The 20,802-nt window shown below is 37.5% G+C and overlaps 2 protein-coding genes across 4 annotated transcripts; one reads left to right on the forward strand and one right to left on the reverse strand.

Moving 5' to 3' along the window:
* Positions 1-6,049: 6,049 nt before the first annotated feature.
* Positions 6,050-9,470, reverse strand: uraha (urate (5-hydroxyiso-) hydrolase a). 3 transcript variants are annotated; one of them, XM_083553201.1, is made up of 5 exons: positions 9,201-9,470; positions 8,879-8,965; positions 7,739-7,881; positions 7,047-7,182; positions 6,050-6,374 (listed from the first exon to the last, which is right to left on the reverse strand). In XM_083553201.1, the coding sequence occupies exons 2-5, from the start codon at positions 8,927-8,929 to the stop codon at positions 6,285-6,287; spliced, it is 420 nt and encodes a 139-aa protein (XP_083409327.1). In that variant the 5' UTR covers positions 8,930-8,965; positions 9,201-9,470; the 3' UTR covers positions 6,050-6,284. The 3 variants fall into 3 exon arrangements, with proteins under 3 accessions (XP_083409327.1, XP_083409326.1, XP_083409328.1); XM_083553200.1 differs by having other exon boundaries at positions 9,190-9,470; XM_083553202.1 differs by lacking the exon at positions 9,201-9,470 and having other exon boundaries at positions 7,739-7,923.
* A 3,350-nt stretch (positions 9,471-12,820) lies between these two features.
* On the forward strand, positions 12,821-20,611 carry mvda (mevalonate (diphospho) decarboxylase a). Its single transcript, XM_083553089.1, has 10 exons — positions 12,821-13,048; positions 13,142-13,212; positions 14,472-14,586; positions 14,694-14,837; positions 15,857-16,056; positions 16,768-16,842; positions 16,944-17,162; positions 18,509-18,624; positions 18,729-18,837; positions 20,130-20,611. Exons 1-10 carry the CDS (start codon positions 12,973-12,975, stop codon positions 20,208-20,210), a joined length of 1,206 nt encoding a protein of 401 aa, XP_083409215.1. The 5' UTR covers positions 12,821-12,972; the 3' UTR covers positions 20,211-20,611.
* The last annotated feature ends 191 nt before the right edge of the window (positions 20,612-20,802 follow it).

The raw sequence follows: 20,802 nt of genomic DNA on the forward strand, positions 1-20,802 counted from the left end.
TTTTTAATTGACGAAATCTGTGTTCTGGAGGAAAAAAAAAAATTATTATTTGCTTTAAAAGATTTATTTATCGATTGTAGTGATGGGAAACAACCAGTAAAAGTGCTCCCTTTAAACTTGAAGTACAAAAGTATTTGCCTTCAAATGTATTTAAGTATCCAAAGTACTATGATTTTTCATAGCTATAAAGTTCCTTTTAGCATTTTTGTCACAAGACTCTTTACTTAATCAACTCAGTTTATCTGAAAAGACTCTAATGTGACTCTCAGCACACTGATCTATTAATAAATTGATATTAATGAGTCAAACACTATTCTTCTTCTTCTCCTTTTGGCTGTTCCCATTAAGTTACGCCACAGCGGCTCATCTGTCTCCATACCCCTCTGTCCTCTACATTTGCCTCTTTCAAACCAACAACCTGCATGTCTTCCCTCGCCACATCCATAAACCTCCTTCTTGGTCTTCCTGTTTTTCTTCTTCCTGATGGCTCCATCCTTAGCATTCTCCCACCGATGTAACCCATGTCCCTCCTCTGCATATGTCCAAACCATCTCAATCTCTGAATTTGTCCCCAAAACGTCCTACATGCACTGTCCCTCTAATAAACACGTTTATAATCCTGTCCATCGTCATCACTCCCAACGAAAACCTCAACATCTCCAGCTCTGCTACCTCCAGCTCCACCGTCTGTCTTTTACTCAATGCCACTGTCTCTAATCCATACAACATCTCTGGTCTCACCACAGTCCTATAAACTTTCCCTTTCACTCTCACAGATACTCTTCTATCACAAATCACCCCTGCTATCACTCTTCTCCACCCACTCCACCCTGCCTGCACTCTTTTCTTCACTTCTCTAACACACTCTCCATTACTTTGCACTGTTGATCCCAGGTACCTGAACTCCTCCACCTTCTCCACCTCTTCTCCCTGCAACTGCACCACTCCACTGCCCTCCCTCTCATTCACACACATGTACTCTGTCTTACTCCTACTGACTTTCATTCCTACTCTCACCACAAATCACAATATCATCCGCAAATTAATTAATGAGTAAGGAAGTTTTTCCTATCCGGCTTGATAGACCGAATGTTAGGAAGTTTTCCTCTCTAGCTCGAAGGACCATATAAGGATTCTCACTATCTGGTGTGCGCTGATCAGGGGATTGTACTCACCCTAGCGCGTCAGTAAAAACACGATACAGGATTTAGAACACTCTACTGGGTATAGAATTGATTGTATATGAGGTGATTCTTCCTGTCTTCTGCTTGTTGCTGTTCAGTGGGTTGTGTGATGCAGAATGCATGCCGTGGCTCCGTGTTCTAGCCTTTTATACTCTTGGTGGAGGACGGTGTACTGTGATGTCACGGGTAGCCTGTCATTGCTTGGTAAACTGTATATCTGCCTCTAGTGGTAAAGCATGGAAATACACCATGCATAGCATATTTGCTTCTAAATCTTAGCTAAAAGTCTGTCGGTTTGATCTTGGTGTCGTCTTCAACTGCTATCTCTGGTAGATTAATGATTCGGGTAACTGGCCGTGTGTATAATCGACCTTTAACGTTGACCTCTGCAGACCTAACTTGTCCATCTGCTCCAGGGAATGTCTTTGACACTCTCCCGATCAACCAACTGTCTCCATCTACGTCGTCCTATGTATTCATCTGCAGGGTATATCACTTGATGTAAAGAGCTGTCTAGCCGCCCCATGAGCAGAAGATTTGGAGTGATTAGGTCTAAATCTGCTACATTGGAGTAGACATAACCTGAAGGTTTGCTATTAAGGATTCCCTCTATTTCGATAAGTACTGTTTGAAGAACTTCTTCTGTTACTGTTTGCGCACCTACTACTGTACGGAGGGCATTTTTAAGAGATCGGATCTCCCTTTTACAGCTGCCACCAAAGTGAGGGGCATTAGGTGGGTTAAACCGAAATTCGATCTTCTGTTTGGCAAGATGCCGTTGAAGTTCTTGGCTGCAATTCTTTAAGGCATCTCTAAACTCTCTCTGTCCACCCTGGAAGTTAGTGCCTTGGTCAAATATCAGTTCTGAGGGGGTGCCTCTACGTGCTATAAATCTCCTCAGAGGCAGGAGAAGGGAATCACTGTTTATAGCTGTGAGAAGCTCAATGTGTACACATCGAGTTGTAAGACACTTAAAGATTATTCCCCATCTTTTCTCTAAACGCCTGCCTATTTTGGTTTGGAAAGGTCCAAAACAATCCATACCAGTACTGTTAAAGGGTGGTTTATAAAGTCTCAAGCGTGCTGGAGGAAGGTCAGCCATTTTAGGGTTCTCAGGTTTAGCCTTCCACTTACGACATTCCATACAGTTATGCTGGGATTTTCGAATTGCTTCACGACCTCTTAGTATCCAGACACTTCTCCTCATTTCAGCAAATACTCGTTCTGGTCCTGGGTGGCACAGCTTACTATCATAGTCTTGAATGAGTAATTTGGTGGCTCGATGATGAGGGTCTAGGACAATAGGGTGAACTGTTTGGAGTTCTAAACCTTCAGCACGACTTAGGCGTCCTCCTACCCGTATAAGCTGACTGGCTTTGTCGAATTCTGGGGCTAAAGTGAGTAATCTACTTGTAGGGGATACGGGCTTACCAGAGCTTAGTTGCACGTATTCTTCTGGAAAACTATCTTGTTGAATATTGCGGAAGAGGAGATGTTCTGCTGTCACATAGTCCTTAGCTGTAGGTATACTAGATTGATCTAAGTCACTTGGATGTTGTTGAACTATGGCTTCAACAAGGTCTTTCCAAGAGTGGTACTCACTAGGGTCTAAGGGCTTTGATGTTTGTGTGACACCACAGAATATACTGGCTCTCCCTTCCACTTTATCTTCAGGGGTCTTAAGAGGTGGCAGGGTTGGCCACTCTGATTCTGCTTTAAGTAAAAAGGGTGGACCTAAACTCCACCTGTTTGGTGTAACAAGTTCTACTAAGCTACGCCCCTTTGTTAGATCATCGGCTGGGTTTCTGGCTGTATCTACATATCGCCAATCATGTGACTCAGTTAGGTCTTGGATTTCTGCTATTCTAGTGCCTACAAAGACTTTAAAACTGCAAGATTCAGATCTTAGCCATGAAAGAACTGTAGTTGAATCGGACCATAAGATCGCTCGGCTGATCTTAAGAGTGAGTTCATTTTCGAGCAGCTTCGGTAGTTGGGCACCAATAAGGGCTGCACATAGCTCTAGTCTAGGAATGGTTTGTTTACGTTTAGGGGCAATTTTGGATCTGCCAATCAGAAAAGCAAGCTGTATTCTACCTTCTTGATCTTCAGTTCTTAAGTATGCTACGTCACCATATGCTTGCTCTGACGCGTCACAGAAGATATGAATTTGTTTCGTGGTATTGGACCTATCCATATCTGGCGTAACATAACATCGGGGAAGTGTGACCTGAGAAAGAATAGGTAGTTAATTCTCCCATTCACACCAGGCTTTCACTAAATCTGTGGGCAACATGGGATCATCCCAACCCCTCTGTTTGTTCCACAACTCCTGAATTAGAATTTTGGCGCAGGTGGTGAATGGAAGGATAAATCCCAAGGGGTCATACTGTCTTGCTACTATCCTATAGATGTGCCGCATAGTGGGTGTGGTTTTGGGTGTTGGGCGGTGTTTGTAACTGAGTATATCTAAGTTATAATTCCATCTCAGTCCAAGAGTGGATTCATGGGGATCGGTCTTGTCATATGATAACCAAAGCTCAATGCTATCCGAACGGGCCTCTTTGGGGAGATGATTAAGGACTCTTGGGATATTACAGGCCCACTGTCTAATCTCAAACCCACCACTAGCAAGAAGGCCACATAACCCATCCACTACTTGCTTGGCTTCATCTGCGGTCATTAAGCTTTTAAGACAATTGTCTACGTAAAAATTTCTTTCTACTGTCGATCTGAGAATATCGTTAGGTTGGGTGTTGTCGAGAACATGGCATTGCAAGGCATAGATGACACAACAGGGGCTACAAGTTGTGCCAAAGGGTAGTACTTGCCACTCATAAATACCGGGAAGGTTATTGGTTTGAAGGTCACGCCATACAAAGCGAAGGAGTGGTTTGTCTTCAGGCAGTAGGCGGACCTGATAAAACATACCCTTAATATCTCCACTTATTGCTACGGAATGTTCCCTGAAGCGCGACAGCACTCCTAAGAGGGAAGGGCTAAGTGTAGGTCCAGCAAAGAGGGTAATTATTCAGATTCTGGCCTACGTGTTTCGAAAGAACAGTTGAACACTACTCTTTTCTTCCCATTATGTTGTACCATGTGATGTGGAATGAACCTTAACTCTTCTTCGGTGTTTACAGAGTCAGTGGTGAGTTTGACTACATAGCCGCACTTCTCTAGTTTCTTAATCTCTTTGTTATATGCTACTGCCTTTTCGGGATTCTTTGCCAACCGTCGCTCTATACTACTTAAGTTGGGAATAACAGAGTCGTTAGAGGTACAGAGATGTGGCATATTAACTTTCCTTAAGAGGGAGGGTTGCATAATGATCCACTCCATCTACCGTTACTATGGTTTTTCTGATTTGTAACAGATCCATTGCCACTTGATCCTGCTTTGATCGCGTGACTAATTTCTCATTTTTGTGTGGAATAGTATCACTTTGCCAGAGTCTCTCTACGTTTCGGGATAGTTCTTCCATTTGGGGAGTGATAGAGATATGTAAGCATTGTTGAGGCTGTATCTGTTGCTGCAGAAAGCACGTTGGACCTTGTAGTGTCCAGCCTAATCTAGTTCTAATAGCTGCTGGACCTCCAGGGGGTCCTAGGCATACAGGCTCAACTGGTGTTAAAAGGTGGGGATGGTCTGCTCCTATCAAAAGGAGGGGTTGTACTTTATCTATGGGCTGTAAAGGAATGTCCTTTAGGTGTTGGTATCTCTGCTGGAGTGTTGCAATGGGATACGAGTGTTTAGCTAAACCTAGCTAAAGTGCTCAGAGGTAAAGGCATTATAGATCCAGTAACTCTGTTGGGGCTGTGATATAGAACGTACTCTAAAGGAAACTGCCACCCCATTGAGTTTCTTGATATCTTGTCTAGTTCTTAATGTTAAATCTTCCTAAATCTTTTGTCCTTGTAACCCTTTCTCTAAATCCACAAACACACAAGGCAACTCCTTCTGACCTTCCAGAGCAACTTGCAATGATATCAATTATAACTGATAACTGTAATTAATTGCAATTATAACTGAGCAGCTGATGGGTTAGGGCCTCACTCAAGTTCCCAACAAATTGGGAGCATGGTGGTGCTGGGATTTGACCTAATACTCATTCAGTCAGAAGTTAAACATCTTCACCACTGAGCTACAACTACCAGTTGATCGTATCATGATTATTTGTATATCATTTATATAACCAAAATTAGTTTTTCCCCCAAGAAAATATGTGCTCGTTTGTTACAGGTATATGCTACAGTGCCAGAATTTGTGTTCAGAAAAAAGGATTAATCCAAGCGTTATAACCATCACTGGAATTGCATACTGATGGTATCATGGTCATTTGCATATAATTTGCATACTAAAAGATTTATTGCTGCAAACAAGTACTCGGGTCAGAATTTTTGTTCAGGGGGAAAGAAAAATTAGCTAACAGACGCTCAAGTACTGTATGAAACCCACTCCTCTGAACCCAAGGCTTCTTCCTTAAACATTACATAATCAGGAAACCTCTCATTAACATGTTTCTTAGTTAAAAATAACAACTCAGTTTATTATGACTTTTTCAAATATTTTGTAGAACATCCAGCACGATCATTGAAACAAGGAACTACCTTCTGTAAAGAGAATTGTAGTAGTACAGTGATGCACAGTTGTATAATAAATAAAAACATATTTACTGTAGAAATAAATAATCAAGGATCATGGACCTAAAAACCAAAATACTATGATTGCTACAGAACCTCAGCAAAAAAAGGAGCTTTGGTGGTGAGTATTTAAGTTTCCCAAATTCCTCATATATCTCCAGAGTATGTATATAGATGACTGGTACGGTGATTCCACTCACAAGCAGACATGAGATTAATAACCTGATTGCAATATTTATTTTATTTATTTGGCAATGTAACATTTTTCCATCCTGTCACATCAACTAAAACATCCCTTTTACTTCAGGACCCATTAGACAGCTGCTTTAATATGACCCATACAGATATACAACAGCAATAGTGATATCTTTCACATTTAGATGAGCGTATTTGTGCGGCAGCAGCCAGGCATCAGGACCAGGCGGGTCAGTGTGATTGCGTTTGGTCCATACTCATGTTAACTCCCCCTGTAGGTGCTGTAGGAGAAGCGACTCAGGAGCAGTGGGATGTGGAACTTCTGAGACGCATCAGTGATGGTGAAGACGATCTGCAGGCAAGGAGTTCATGTTTTATGACATTGTAATCAAAACGTATTACTCATGAGACCACAAATCAATATTTTCCTTTTCCCTTCCGAGTGAAAAAAGTGCTGAGTGGGGGAAAAAACATTCTTCAAGGGTTTTTCAAGGGGTTTAGAGATTCTCCTTGAAATGTTTCCTAAGGGTGGAGGAAATTATATGATCAAACAGGGACTAAATGTGGAATGCAATGTTTAAAAAGCACACACCATACTTACGACCGGAGGTCCACATATTTTAATTTAATTAATTAAATTTCATTAATTTCTTTTTATTATTGAATTAAATTGTTTTATTCGGGTTAAAGCTTAATTATCGCTCATGCAGCACACTCCTAAAATCAAACAGAACCTGTTCTAAAAATATAAAATGATTTAATTCAAAGATGTAACTAAAAATAAAATAAAATATGAATTCCTATTTATTATAAATAAAAAACTGAGAATATTGGCATGTGTATTTGATTCCAGTGTGATGTACTAAAGTGTGTTGTCATGAGGAACACAGGTCCCTAATGAAATATTGAGCTCCCTTTATGTTATAATGCAGCAACCTGGCAACCACATGAGCATTTAAACGAATGGCCCCTATAAGGATTACATCCTGAAAGATGGTTTTTATGTGACTCTTCCCCTACTTACCTCAACGTACGGGTAGAAGCAGGTTTCCCCCAGACCCTCCCAGTACTGACCGGTCTCAAAGCGCATTTTATAGGTACCAGGACTAAAGGCATCTTTAGTGATGAGACCTGGACAACGCCCATCACTGTTTGTAGTTCTACAGGAAACAGGTTTAATAAGAGAATATGTTACATTACATCAGTGGCAGGTCGTGCATTTTACCCCTAGGCCTTAATACCATCATTATGATGCCACATCTATAAAAAACATCAATATTAAAGAGTGATGCAGTAAAACAGAGCGCTGCATCACAGACAAGAATCTCATACAGTGAGAATAAAAATCATTACTAAAGCACGAAACCACAAGAACACAATTTATCACATCTCCTTTCACTGTAGCCACAGCTGCATTGCCCACATAGATCATATCCAGCAGGAGCATCGATATTAACCTCATAAAATCATCCGGGTTTTTCCGTAAATCCCTTTGCATTTTTTTTTCATTTTTTTACAAATGAAGGCAAATTGTGTTTTACATAGTTAACAACAGTTTTGGATGACATTTCTTCACAACGTCCAGCTTTTTCTTAAAAAAAACATAGTCTATGCTTTAAAAACGTAAGTAGTTGATTCTGAAGAGAAAGCCTTGCTGGTCCTGACAACCTTCCACAACCTTCCACTGCGTTACATTATACCATATTAAACTTTTACCCTGTTGTTCGATGGTTCCATGTTGACGTGGTAGGATCCAGGAAGTACAGAATGATGCTCATGCCGGCAGCTGGTATACCTCGGCCAGTGTTCAGCACATGAGTGGTGAGAGGGCTCGGTGGCAAGACGCTCATTTCTGAACACTACAGCATGGACATTGTTGGATTTGCAGTTATTTATTACATCTGTATAAATAAATATTACATTGACATTTGACCAGTTTATTGGTTTCTGTTGATATTTAGCATGAATAAGTATCAAATTGCCCTAAACACGTAAAGAAAATGTCACTTTCAAAGGTTTTGGATGTCTTTTGATTTTTTTTATTAGTTCACAAATCCAAGGATTAAAATAATTACTACTATGAGGAAGCGCATGTTTTTTACATCCCGTGTTGTTGACGCTTTCGTATAAACTGCTTTAGCTGTAAAAGTTAACTTTGCAGGTTTCTCTCATTATCAAATCACTGCTATTGCAAAAGCCTCTGTTTCCCCAAGTTTCACCCAAACACAGATCTACATACTGTTCTCTGAATAAACCATCTGAGACAGAAGGTTATCAGGACATGTTTAAAATCATGGTTTGGGGGTTAAAAAAAATGTTTTTTATGGCATTTATTCGAAAAATGACATTGCTTTATATTTGAAGATAAAAACACTCCATATGGTGGTATTTTTCCCTTTTTTTTAAAGTCATTTGTGAGATTCCCGATCACACACTGAGCATTACAAGGAAAAGCATTAAACTAAGAGTAGTAATATTATTAGCAATATCCATCAAAAAAGACCAAAACTACCTGGTTTTGATGAAAATTAATCTTCTTAAAACTCTAGAAAGAGTTTGGTAAAAGGGAATTCTTTCTAGCTCTTTTGTAAGGTGTGGCATATGGGAGATTTGCATATTTGATCATTTATGTAAATTTCTTGCCTCATGTAATAAATATAAATATGGGATATTTTTTTGGGATTACTTTGGTAAGATGTTAACAACACGTGTCAGGGTTTTGTCGAGGGTCGCACCTGTCTGTCTGTCTGTCTGTCTGTCTGTCTATCTATCTCTCAAAACAAGCCACATGAAGATTAGTCATAAACTAATGAACAATAGTTATCTGTTGTTTATTAATTAATTAATTAATTTTACCTGATTTGCTGATAAGAGATGATCTTTAATACGCTGTAGTCTGGTGCTCATGTGTATTCCTTGGCTTTTCTAGCCGTTTTAAAAAACCTACAGAATGAGCAAACAGAATGAGTTGAGATTAGGTTATTATACAGGTAGGAGACACATATTTATAGTTGATTTCTACAAAACTACATGAAGGTGTAGGAGCTAAAATCCAGCTCTGGGACAATTCAATGATCATTGTTCAATAAACAGAATATATAGCTTATATAGAAATGATATTGTGTGTGCTAATACTCATTGAGTAAATGCATTAGTTGTGTACTTACTTAGTGTGGACAGTGTGGAGGAGAAGTGGATCCTGCAGGAGAAATGCAGGTCAGTGATCTGTCTATCATTCACCTGTCAGTGCAAAGTGCACGTGCAGATTCAAACAAATGAATGGCTACAGGTATAAAAGTATTTGTTGTTCACTTATGCCCCTACCACAGCATGCAAAGTGCTGAAAAGGGTCTAAAAATCATAATCCAATGCTCAAGTTACTAAAAGAACTCCATAGAAATGGGTGTAGATGTGAGAAGTTCAAATCAGGAAGTCGGGAATTATCAATCACGTGACACGGAGAAGGCTTCTGATTGGCTGGTTGAATGTTAAGCTTATTTGCATTTTATATAATTATTAAATTGTAAATTATATGCTTAAATATTTTAAAATGAAATACAATTAGCATTTTTATTCTTTCCATATTTTGCCCTTTATCACAGAACCCGATTTTTTTCTATCAATCCACCATATATACAGCTAGTAAAATAAGTATTGAAAACATCACTATATTTCTCAGTAAATATATTTCTAAAGGTGCTATTGATGTGAAATTTTGACCATATGTTTGTAAAAACCCATGCAATCCACACATATAGATGTCTGTAAATGAATGATGTAAAATGTCAAAAGGAAAAAGTATTAAACTCATGAAGAAAGAGAGGAGCAAAAAGGAATGGAAAGCCAAGACAACAGCTAAAATCAATCAAGTCCATGTCAGTGCAAATTAATACCAGCTTGTTCAGTCCCAATTTCTGGCCTATATAAAGGTGTCCCATTACTAAGCTGTCACACAAGAAACATTTTATGACGGGTAAAAACAAAGGGCTCTTTCAAGACATTCATAACCGAATTGTTGCAAAACGTACTGATGGCACTGGTTACAGAAGGATTGCAAAACTACCGAATGTTGCAGTGAGCACTATTGCGGCCATAATCTGGAAGTGAAAAGAACATCATTTTACCATAAACTGGGAATGACCAGGTGATCCTCGCAAGATTTCAGACAGAGGAGTAAAAAATAATTATCAGAAGAGTTGTTGCAAGATATTATCACAAGAGCCAAGGACCACTTGTGGAGAGCTTCCGAAAAACTGGTACAATTATTTCAAAGAAAACAATAAGTAATGCACTCAACCACCATGCCCTGTGTGCACGCTCACCATGCAAGACTCTGAAGGAAAAGCATGTTGAAGCTCGTTTAATATTTGCTGCACAATATTTAGAGAAGGCTGTGAAATATAGTCTGGTCAGATGAGACCAAAATTTTGGTCTTTTGTTGTCATAATACACACCATGTTTAGAGGACAAATGGCACTGAACATCACCTTAAAAAAAACCATACCAACAGTGAAGTTTAGACGTGGGAACATCTTGGTGTGGGCCTGTTTTTCAGCATACGGTTCTGGCAAACTTCATATATTTGAAGAAAGGATGAATGTACTGTGAAATTCTTGATAAAAATCTCCTGCCATCTACCAGAAAAATGATGAAAATTTAAGCAAGGTCCCAAACACACAGCCAAGGAAACTCTCAATTGCCCAGACAATCACCTGACGAATCTAATTTAAAATCTATGGAAAGAACTAAAGATCAGAGTTCATAAAAGAAGCCCACAGAACCTCCTAAAGCTGTCATTACCAACAAAGACTTTTGTATGAAGTATTAAATACATTTCAGTAAGTGTGTTAACATAATATAATCATTTTGTCACATTTTTACATTATCACACAACGTAAATTATGGACCTCTATGGTTTGATATATATATATATATATATATATATATATATATATATATATATATATATATATATATATATATATATATATATATATATATATATATACACATACAGGAGAGGAAAGGAACTATTTAAAGAAAGAAAGAAAGAAAGAAAGAAAGAAAGAAAGAAAGAAAGAAAGAAAGAAAGAAAGAAAGAAAGAAAGAAAGAAGGCAGAATCCATTTATCTTTTAAAATGAAATTAGGCCGTTTCTGGTCAAATATAATACAGTTTATTGAAATTGCAATAGGCATAATACAATATTCTCAAATTTTCCCCTCACAAAAAAAGAAAGAAAAGTAGGGAGAAAACAAATTTTAAGCTACAGCTTCTTATACAAATGTGTGCCTTACAACTTTGTGGTATTATTTTGATTCAGAGCCACATATGGCTGGAAGAGTCAGTTTAAATAAATACTAAGCATTGACGAGAGAGAACAGAAATAGTAGATACATAAGCATAGACAGCATCAGAGAGAGAAAGTAAGCTGGATGAAAGGCAAGGAAGAAGGGAAATGTAAAAATAGAAATGTAAAGGAGGGAAATAAGAACAAATAGTAGGAGAAAATAAAGAAACTGAATTATGAAGGACTAATAAGTAATGAAAGGTGTATACTTGTATGTTATTTAATAAAAATGTAGAGGCCTTTATATAGACTTTCTAGTTTCGGGTCGTTTATTTTTCCTGTATGATGTAAAAGCAAAGCTGCATTAAATAAATGGAAAAAAAATTCTGTGATGGAAATGTTTTAAGGTCTGCATCATCCTCTTCTCAGATCTCAGAGTCTGGATTAGGTTTCAGTAGGGTTTAGGTCAAAGCTCTATAGCAGGCCACTCAAGATCTTCTTCCCCAACCCAGGTACACCATGTCTTCATGGAGCTGTTTTGTGCACAAGAGCCTTGTCTTGATGGAACAGGTTTGGGTCTCTCAGTTTTAGTGGAGAGAAATTATAATTCTACAGCATCCAAAGGCATTGTATAGAAGGGTGTACTTCTAGAATTTTTCAAAAATTTTTGGTCACATTTTGGGGAAGGAAGTCATAAAAAAACAACAAACTTTTGGCCATATAGTGCAGCAACCGATTAGCTAACTGTAAACCAGCTAATATTAGGTGTTTGTGCGCATCTGTTTTAGTTCTTTGTTTCAATTTCAGTGAAGGGAAAATAATGTGACAGGATCCAAAGACATCCTATACATGTATATTCTTGGGGGCAGTGCAAGAGGTTAGAGAGGGATAATACATGGATGTAACGGCCAGTGTCCACAAACATTTAGCCATATAATGTAGCTACTGAATAGCTAATTGCAAAACTAAATAAGATGAGGCATGTATTGTCACATACACATTACAGCACAGTGAAATTCTTTCGTTACATATCCCAGTTTGTTAGGAAGTCAGGGTCAGCTATGCTGCAGCACCCCTGGAGCAGGGAGTATTAAGGGCCCAAAAGTGGCAGCCTGGAACTACTAGGGCTTGAACCCCTGACCAGTCGTAACCCAGTGCCTTAACCACTAAGCTACCACTAAATGTGGAAATGTCCCCAAACTTTTGACTATTGAATATAGAGTATATTTATAATGTGAATTAACTAATTTAACACAAGTTACCTTTTTATTAAATTCTATTACAAATATATATATTTTTTATTATTATTTTGTTATTATTATTATTTTTTTTTTAGCTAATTAATTTTTGGTTTTGGGACACACACACACACACACACACACACACACAACGTCAAGCCGTCCTTTCGCATGTGTCGATGGTCCGACGTCTGCTATTGGCTGGTTGCTGGAGGGGGCGTGCTTTAGAGCCTTTGATTGGCGGAGAGATGAGGCTCGTGTCTTCACTCCAGCCAATCACATTCGTTGGTGTCATATCATGGCGACCTAAATGTCAGCGTGGAGTAATTCACAGTCGCAAGTTACAGCCGAGCTTTGTGATTAAATGTAGATTTTTTTTGCAGTGTCAATTTTTAGAATAAAAATAAAAATATAATTGTAATTATGCCGGAAACGAACAGCCAAACGGTCTCGATGGTCACGTGCACGGCGCCAGTGAACATCGCTGTTATTAAGTACTGTGAGTGTGTGTTATTGTTTTTTTTCTGCGTCTACATTCAGATGTTTACTTTTTCAGAAGTTGTGCTAAAGTGCTCTGATGTTTCCAACGCAGGGGGTAAACGAGATGAAGAGCTGATCCTGCCCATCAACTCCTCACTCAGTGTCACTTTGCATCAGGACCAGGTGAGATGATCAGCTGCTTCACCTTATTGAAAAAGCCCTGGGAGATATTTCATTATATGAACCTGCATCTCTTATTACTTCATAATGATCATTCGTCCATGCTTGTCACGTGACCCATTGACTAATTGATGCTGGTCACATGATTCATTTGATTTATGGAACCTGGGAAAGCAGCAGTCTGGTCTAATGTAAGTGCATATCATTATTTCAATTTGGATCCTTCCCAGGAAGTAAATAAATCCTGAGTGAGATGTCACCATATTCAGACACCATTTAGATGCATTAACAATTCATTATTATTGTACCTATCATAATTCTTTTTGAAGGTGGGATGAAAATTGATTCCAATGTAAACACAGGCAGGAACCTGAGGTCAGGATCGAATTGTGGACCCTGAAGCTGTGAGGCAACAACACTATCCCTCGAGACACCATGCCATCATAATTTGCCCTTTATCTCATTCATACAACTGAGCATCTATGGGGTTAAGGGCTCTTGCTCAGGGGCCCAGGAGTTGCAGTTCGGTGCGGCTGGGATTTGAACTCACAACCTTTGGGTCCAATGCCTCAACTACTAAGCTACATTTATTTCTATCATATCATCAAGATTTTTGCATCTGAAGGTCATGAGTTCAAATCCCAGCCACACCCAGCTGCAGCTCCTGAGCTCCTGAGCAAGAGCCCTTAATCCGCTCAGCTGTATCTATTAAATGTAAATGAATGATAGACAGGTTTACAAGATTTGTTCTATATGTATCACATGTCCTGCTGAACCTGTCAATATTCTCATAAATATAGATGTGCTTCTTTCTTATTCTATTTCTTTTTCAATTTTTTTTTTAAATCCTACAATATGTATATAATACAAAAAAAATCATTGAGGAAGTTTAGATGTATGCTTTATAATCCAACTCCTTAATGAATGTTGTTATCTGTAGGTTCTTAGTATACAGTAGAGTTTGTAGGGAAAAACATACTAAAAAAAAACATACTAAACTTACTATATGTAACATGGGAGAAGTTTGCGTGGGAATTCACAATGATGCGCTTCTTTCTTCTGTTTTATTTTGAAAGCTTTTTCTCTTTTTATCTTCAAACATGCATCAAAAAAGTGTGATTGTTTTTATAATCCACTATCTGGCATCCTGTGTATTATCTTTTTTACTAGCTCCTGAAGGCTGCATAAACATGCGGCTGAAGTTCATGCGGCTGTAAATATAAAAAAAAATAAAATACTGATCCAGTCATTTCCATTTCCAGCTTAAAACAACCACGACAGTCGCATGCAGCAGAAATTTTCAGGAGGATCGCATCTGGCTGAACGGCAAAGTAGAAGACATCAAGCAGCCCAGATTGCAGTCATGTCTTCGTGAGAGTACGCTTCTGTTTAAACGGCACACAAAATATCAGACAATACAGGCAAGCTGTGACACCCCGTAAAAATAAAAAATGACCCTTTTATTCTGTTCTGTTCTCGACCAGTTCGAAGGTTAGCGCGGAAAAGACGTAAGGATGAACACCCAAATGCCGAGGTCACGCTTTCTCATCGGGTGCATATCTGCTCTGTGAATAACTTCCCTACAGCAGCTGGCCTGGCGTCTTCTGCAGCTGGATATGCCTGCCTGGGTAAGTTCATAATCACTGAATTAGATTAGATTATTTTAGATTAGACTCAACTGTATTGTCATTGTGCAAAGTACATGTAGAGAGCCAATGACATGCAGTTAGTATCTAACCAGAAGTGCATTAGAAGCCTGTTTACATTAAATAGCGATATGGTAAATGAGTGTTTGGCTCCATACGTACTGGGGTGATGGTGATTAATGTACAGAAGGTGTATAAAAACCTTTTAAAGGAGGTATAATATACATATACGCCCAAATATATACATGTACTACTTCTGTATTTTGCAAACTTCGGCTGAAGCTCTTGAGTCAGCTCCAGAAAAATAATTACCATTGGGAAATTATTGAGTTTCTCAGCATATCATTATTTGTAAGCAAAGTGATTTATTTATTTATTTATTTTTTAAGAATCAATCCCACAATCTTTTCCTTAATTAATCTATTTAACATAAATATTACTTTTTGAAGCGTATGTCATAAATATTACATTCATTACGCTCCTGGGAAACGTTTAGCTCCAAAAATTTTGAAATAAGTGTTTAATTATTGTTGTCATTTTAATACATTAAAATAAAACTAAACAATTGCCTGTGATGTCTACAGAAACTGAAAAAAGAAGGATCTTTTGATTTTTTACATTTGTGTAATAATACAATTACAAATTAAAAGGTTCTGTACAAATATCAAATCACCTATGATCAATTATAAAGCAGTAAAAATACAATAATAATAAGAATAATAAGTTAAATGTTCTCTGTATGTTGTTATATCTCTAAAAAGTGTAATTATATTGTAATTTATCACAATATTGATGTTAGAATGGCCCTGGTTTAGGTTTGTATGTAGGCATATGGTTTCCATTTGTCTGATATTTATTAATTTTTATTCAATTTTTTACTTCTTAATTAAAATTTCTGTGAGTCTGATTCCACTCTTATCTTAAGTATGATCTCTACATGCTTATTACATGTTTTGTTATGAGTGTTTACAGTGCCGTTAACGTGTCCGTGTCTCTCTCAGTGTATTCGCTGTCCCGTTTGTTCGGTGTGGACACGGAGCTGTCGGTGGTGGCACGCCAGGGATCGGGCAGCGCCTGCAGGAGTATGTATGGAGGCTTTGTGCAGTGGAAGATGGGCGAAAGACAGGACGGGAAAGACAGCATGGCTGAGCAGGTGGCACCAGAGACACACTGGCCTGAACTCCGGGTTCTCGTCCTGGTTGTGAGTCCTACCAAACAATCTGGATGTTTGTTACAGCTTTTTGTTTTATGTTACTTTAGGTATAGATGCTGCATTGACACTTATTTTTTTCAGTTGTTAAATTATCGAATACTTGAATGCAAACATTAGATGTATGCCTATGTATAATATTTCTGGAAGGTCATGTAAAAGGAATTGAAATGATCTGTCTTTATTTATAATTAAAAAAGTCAGTTATATTAATCCTGATACAAATTCACAATATAAATTTTTTTTTTCATAAAAATATTCGCCTTAAAAAAACAATGATAAATTTATAAGAAACCTAAAATATTAGTAAATTATACTTGGAATTGTGGTAAAATAATTATTTAAATAATTACATGTAAAAAGTTGAATATATTTTGTTATTTAAGTAAATAATTAAAACAATCATTGATCTAATAAAATACAATATAGTAGATTGAGTATAATATGCAGCGTCAAAAGGAACATGCACGTGTCTTAAAAACCATAAAGGACTAGAAGGTGTAATAATTATATTAATTCCTATTATTTCTCTGCATGATGTTTTAAGTTTTCTATTTGATTTAATGAATTTTTCTTCTTTCAAATTGTATTCATTCACACCACTTATCAGATCATAAGGCTTAATTATTAATTAAATATACAATTTATGAATCGATAAACTGTTTAAAAAATTTTTAAGCTCGATTTTTCCTCTTCGTTCAGGTCAGTGCAGAGCGGAAGCCCATTGCAAGCACTTCAGGCATGCAGACGAGCGTACAGACGAGCAAACTGCTGAAGGTTCGGACGCTAAACACTGCCTCAATTTCAACCTGCTAGTATTAAAATAAACTCTTTTTGTTTGTAGAGATGACAGCTTGGGAAATATTTGCTCTTTACAGCACCGTGCGGACAGCGTGGTCCCCGCTCGGATGGACGATATGATCGAGGCCATTCGGAAGCGAGACTTTGCGGCGTTCGCTGAACTCACCATGAAAGACAGCAACCAGTTTCACGCCACCTGTCTGGATACGTTCCCACCTATCTTCTACCTCAATGACGTTTCACGCAAAGTCATAAACCTGGTGCATCGCTACAATCAGCATTACGGAGAAACCAGAGTGAGTAGGAAAGTCTTTTATATGTTTGGGCTGCAGTCATTTTGAAATTCTCAACAAGAAAATTACATTCACAAGTCCATTGGAGTATGAAATCCAATAATAACCGGTAGCTACTGTGGGTCGGATCGTACTTGCAGATAACCGATTAATCAACAGCATTTTAAAATGAATACTGGATTAAAAACAAACACCACTCCATGTAAAATAGTACTGAACTTTATTACCAAAAAAAAAAAAAAAAACAGTACCGAATCATGAAAATGTGCTAAAGAAAATAAATATAAATATATTATTTACATTTATAAATATTGAGAAAAAACATGCATTCAAACTGAAACAAAAAGTCACACTTCAAATAAATAAAAGCAGTTACATCCAAAATAAATAAAAAGACACTGCACATGGCATCAGCGTTTCGCCTCTTGAGGACGCTCTTGTTTGTGTAATGCAACCCGGAAAAACTATCGGTGTCGATTTTACATGTACATTTGCGCCATTTAGCAGACGCTCTTATCCAGAGCGACTTACAAAAGTGCTTTGAGTCTTTATCAATGAATAAATCAACACTGGTTCTCAAGATTACAAATTTGACAACTCTGTTAAAAGGATTTATTTATTTATTTATATTTTGCCAATAGCTGATAGGTCTAGCAATTAACAATTGGTGCCAATTAATCTGCAAATCCAATGACTCAGTCGAACTCTAATTATAATTCACAAATTCCCAACAAAATCTTACAGACAGCTGTTTGAATAGCACACATACAACTTCTGTGTTCCATGCATCTAAAGTGCTTTATAGTCAGTTTCAGAATTATTGGCACCCTTAGTAGCAAAGGGCTTTTCTTTTTCATTCTCCAGAATCAATTTATTTCAAAGGGTTTATTTATTTTATAAGGTATTTTCAGTACACTATGAATTTGGTTAACCTCTTAACTATTCCTGTCAGAACAAAAATCCCTTATTTTTTCACGAGAAATGGCGTCGCTGCACGGAGAGCACTATATTCTATCTATTATTTATTCTTTTATAATTATGTAATTATATTCATTAATGTTTATTTATTTGGTTATTTATTATTTAGATGCTATATTAAGCACATTTTGATCATCATACAGTATTTTTTTTTTGGGTTTTTTTTTAAAATTAAGATTAGTTTAAATGGAGTGCTCACACGCACACATTTTTTTGTCATGCTGTTTTTTTTTTTCCCTCATTCAACCCGTAGGATGTGAGAAAAGAATTCCAAAAATTAGGTTTTGTAGAGGTTTAGGACATACATGTTGTTTTAAGCACCAGTCTGAATTATTTTTGAGTGCCTTTTTCTTATCTGTTAAATCCTTCAGGTGGCGTACACCTTTGATGCAGGACCTAACGCGGTGATCTTCCTCCTGCGTGACAGCGTGACAGAATTTATCCAGACCGTTCGCCATTTCTTTCCTCCAGAATCTAACGGTGGCGAGTAAGTCCTTTATTTTGTTTATTGTTCTCCAGCATTATGTTCAGTTCCCTTTTGTGCATTGTTGTAAAATGATTGCATGATGTGTAATGTTTTTCTAACTGTAGGTTTGTAAAAGGACATCCTGTACCCTCTGCCTCGCTGTCTGACGAGCTGATCAGAGACATCGGCATGGAGACGAGCCCGAGAGGAATCAGCTACGTCATCAGCACTAAGGTACACGACTAAGATCCGTGAATAGCAAGTCAAAAGGGCTTTGTTTTCGCATCAGTTGTTTTTGAACACAAAAAACTGCCGTATGTAAACTATGTAAATGATGATACACTATATGGACTGAAGTATTAGGACACCTGACTGTTCCAGCCATATGTAGTTCTTCTCCAAACCTCCAAGTTGAAAGCATACAATGGTAGAGGATGCATACATTTTGCCTTCATTTGCCCCTGTGCACAACACCAGCTCCATGAAGATATGCTTTACATGGATTGGAGTGGAAAATCTCCTGCTTTAGAGCTCTAACTATATTGAAGACCTATGGAATGAATGTGACCGTTGACTGCACCCCAGGTCTTTTCAACTCACCAACATTAGTATATTATTTTTTCGAAACACCCTTGTGGCTGAATGGGAAAAAATCTCCACATCCTTCCCAGAAGAGTGGAGACATTTTTTTGGGAACATGAGATTGAATTCTGACAAAAATCCAACATAAAGTGTGGGAGTATCTTTATTCATTTTATAACCTTGCTCGGGATTTCTATTACATTTCTAACGTTCGGCAGACTCTCATTCAGAGACTGTTACCATCAGAGGAAAACTCTGCAGAAAGATGACTATGGTGACCTCTGGCTGAGTGTGATTTCCTCACACAGTGTACACGTCAATCAAGCTGGTGGATAATGTCATCTGTTTTTTCATCATCAGAGTGTTTACACACGCCTTTTTAGTGTTTAGATTATTTCATAATTTAATGGAAAATTAAAGCAACTTCAGCTGTCGGTGTGTATAGTTAGTTCCAGAATTATTGGCACCCTTGGTAAGATGGGTAAAAAAGCTCATAAAAACTTCATGTTCACTTGAATTTCTAGAAGTTTCCGATTGTGACCAAAATATCTTTTTTTAGATAAATCTTTTTACATAATTTTTATAGAATCAATTTCTCACACAAACAATATAAGAATGAACAGTGATTATAGAGAATGAGATGTTGACACTGATGATTAAGTGGATTTACCATCATTTTTAATATTGTAAAGCATATTATTTATTGCATATTAAAAAAGAGCAAATCAAATAAAAAAAATAGTTTCCAGTGTGCCGATGATTAAAATTAGGACGTGAATTGATACTGGAATGTTTTTAAACCTGGGAATTAGAAGTTTATTCTGCATAGGGTGAGTAAATTAAAATGCATAACTACAGGGTGTAACTGTACCTTTACCCACCACGACATCTCACATGACATGAAGTACAAAACCTAAAGCTTTTTTTCTTTTATTGTTCCTCAGGTTGGCCCTGGTCCTTGTGTTTTGGACGACCCAAAGCTTCACCTGTTAGGTACAGATGGACATCCCAAGAAAGCTACCTGAGTGAAAATGGGCTTGATGCAGAATATCTACTTCCCCAGAGTAAAAAAGCAATTAAGATATAAATGATTTACACCAAGAATTATTATTATTATTATTATTATTATTATTATCTATAATAATAAAAATTTCTGTATGCATTTATGTGCCCAGGATTTTTACCTTCTTGTCTTTTTGCATAAATATTTCTGTCAAAGTATTTTTCTAGATTTTGGAAAAAAAATGCTATTTGAAAATACATGTACTGATCACATGATGGTGTCTGTTTTTTTCATATTAATTTGTTTTGTAGCTGCTTTCTTTATCAAAGTGTCTGCCCTTATTTACCTCTACTCTGATAATCAGGTAATAAAAATGATAATAGATGCTGGAAGCAATATCAACACGGGCGTGTAAAACTGGAACTGGGTCAGTGGTGTTTATTGATGATGTGACTGTTGCTAGACATCAGAGAATGAACTCTGAAGAATGCAAAGATATAGTTCCCACTCAGATCCAGTCAAATGCGGCAAAATAGATAGAATCGGTCCGTCAAAGTACAGATGGGAAATGCCCTTAAATGGCTGAGTGGCAAACAAGCAAAAGCTGAAGGTGG

The sequence above is a fragment of the Silurus aristotelis genome, assembly GCF_946808225.1.
Source record: "Silurus aristotelis genome assembly, chromosome: 10".
Classification (NCBI taxonomy): Eukaryota; Metazoa; Chordata; class Actinopteri; order Siluriformes; family Siluridae; genus Silurus; species Silurus aristotelis.

Excerpts from the sequence above, each read along its gene's own strand:
- uraha (XM_083553201.1), bottom strand. The coding sequence starts at position 8,929 with ATGAGCACCAGACTACAGCGTATTAAAGATCATCTCTTATCAGCAAAT. Across the intron at positions 7,882-8,878 it reads ATCTCTTATCAGCAAATCAG|TGTTCAGAAATGAGCGTCTT; the intron begins GTAAAATTAATT and ends TCCATGCTGTAG. Across the intron at positions 7,183-7,738 it reads TGGAACCATCGAACAACAGG|AACTACAAACAGTGATGGGC; the intron begins GTAAAAGTTTAA and ends TGTTTCCTGTAG.
- mvda (XM_083553089.1), top strand. The coding sequence starts at position 12,973 with ATGCCGGAAACGAACAGCCAAACGGTCTCGATGGTCACGTGCACGGCG. Across the intron at positions 18,625-18,728 it reads CCAGAATCTAACGGTGGCGA|GTTTGTAAAAGGACATCCTG; the intron begins GTAAGTCCTTTA and ends TTCTAACTGTAG. Across the intron at positions 18,838-20,129 it reads GCTACGTCATCAGCACTAAG|GTTGGCCCTGGTCCTTGTGT; the intron begins GTACACGACTAA and ends ATTGTTCCTCAG.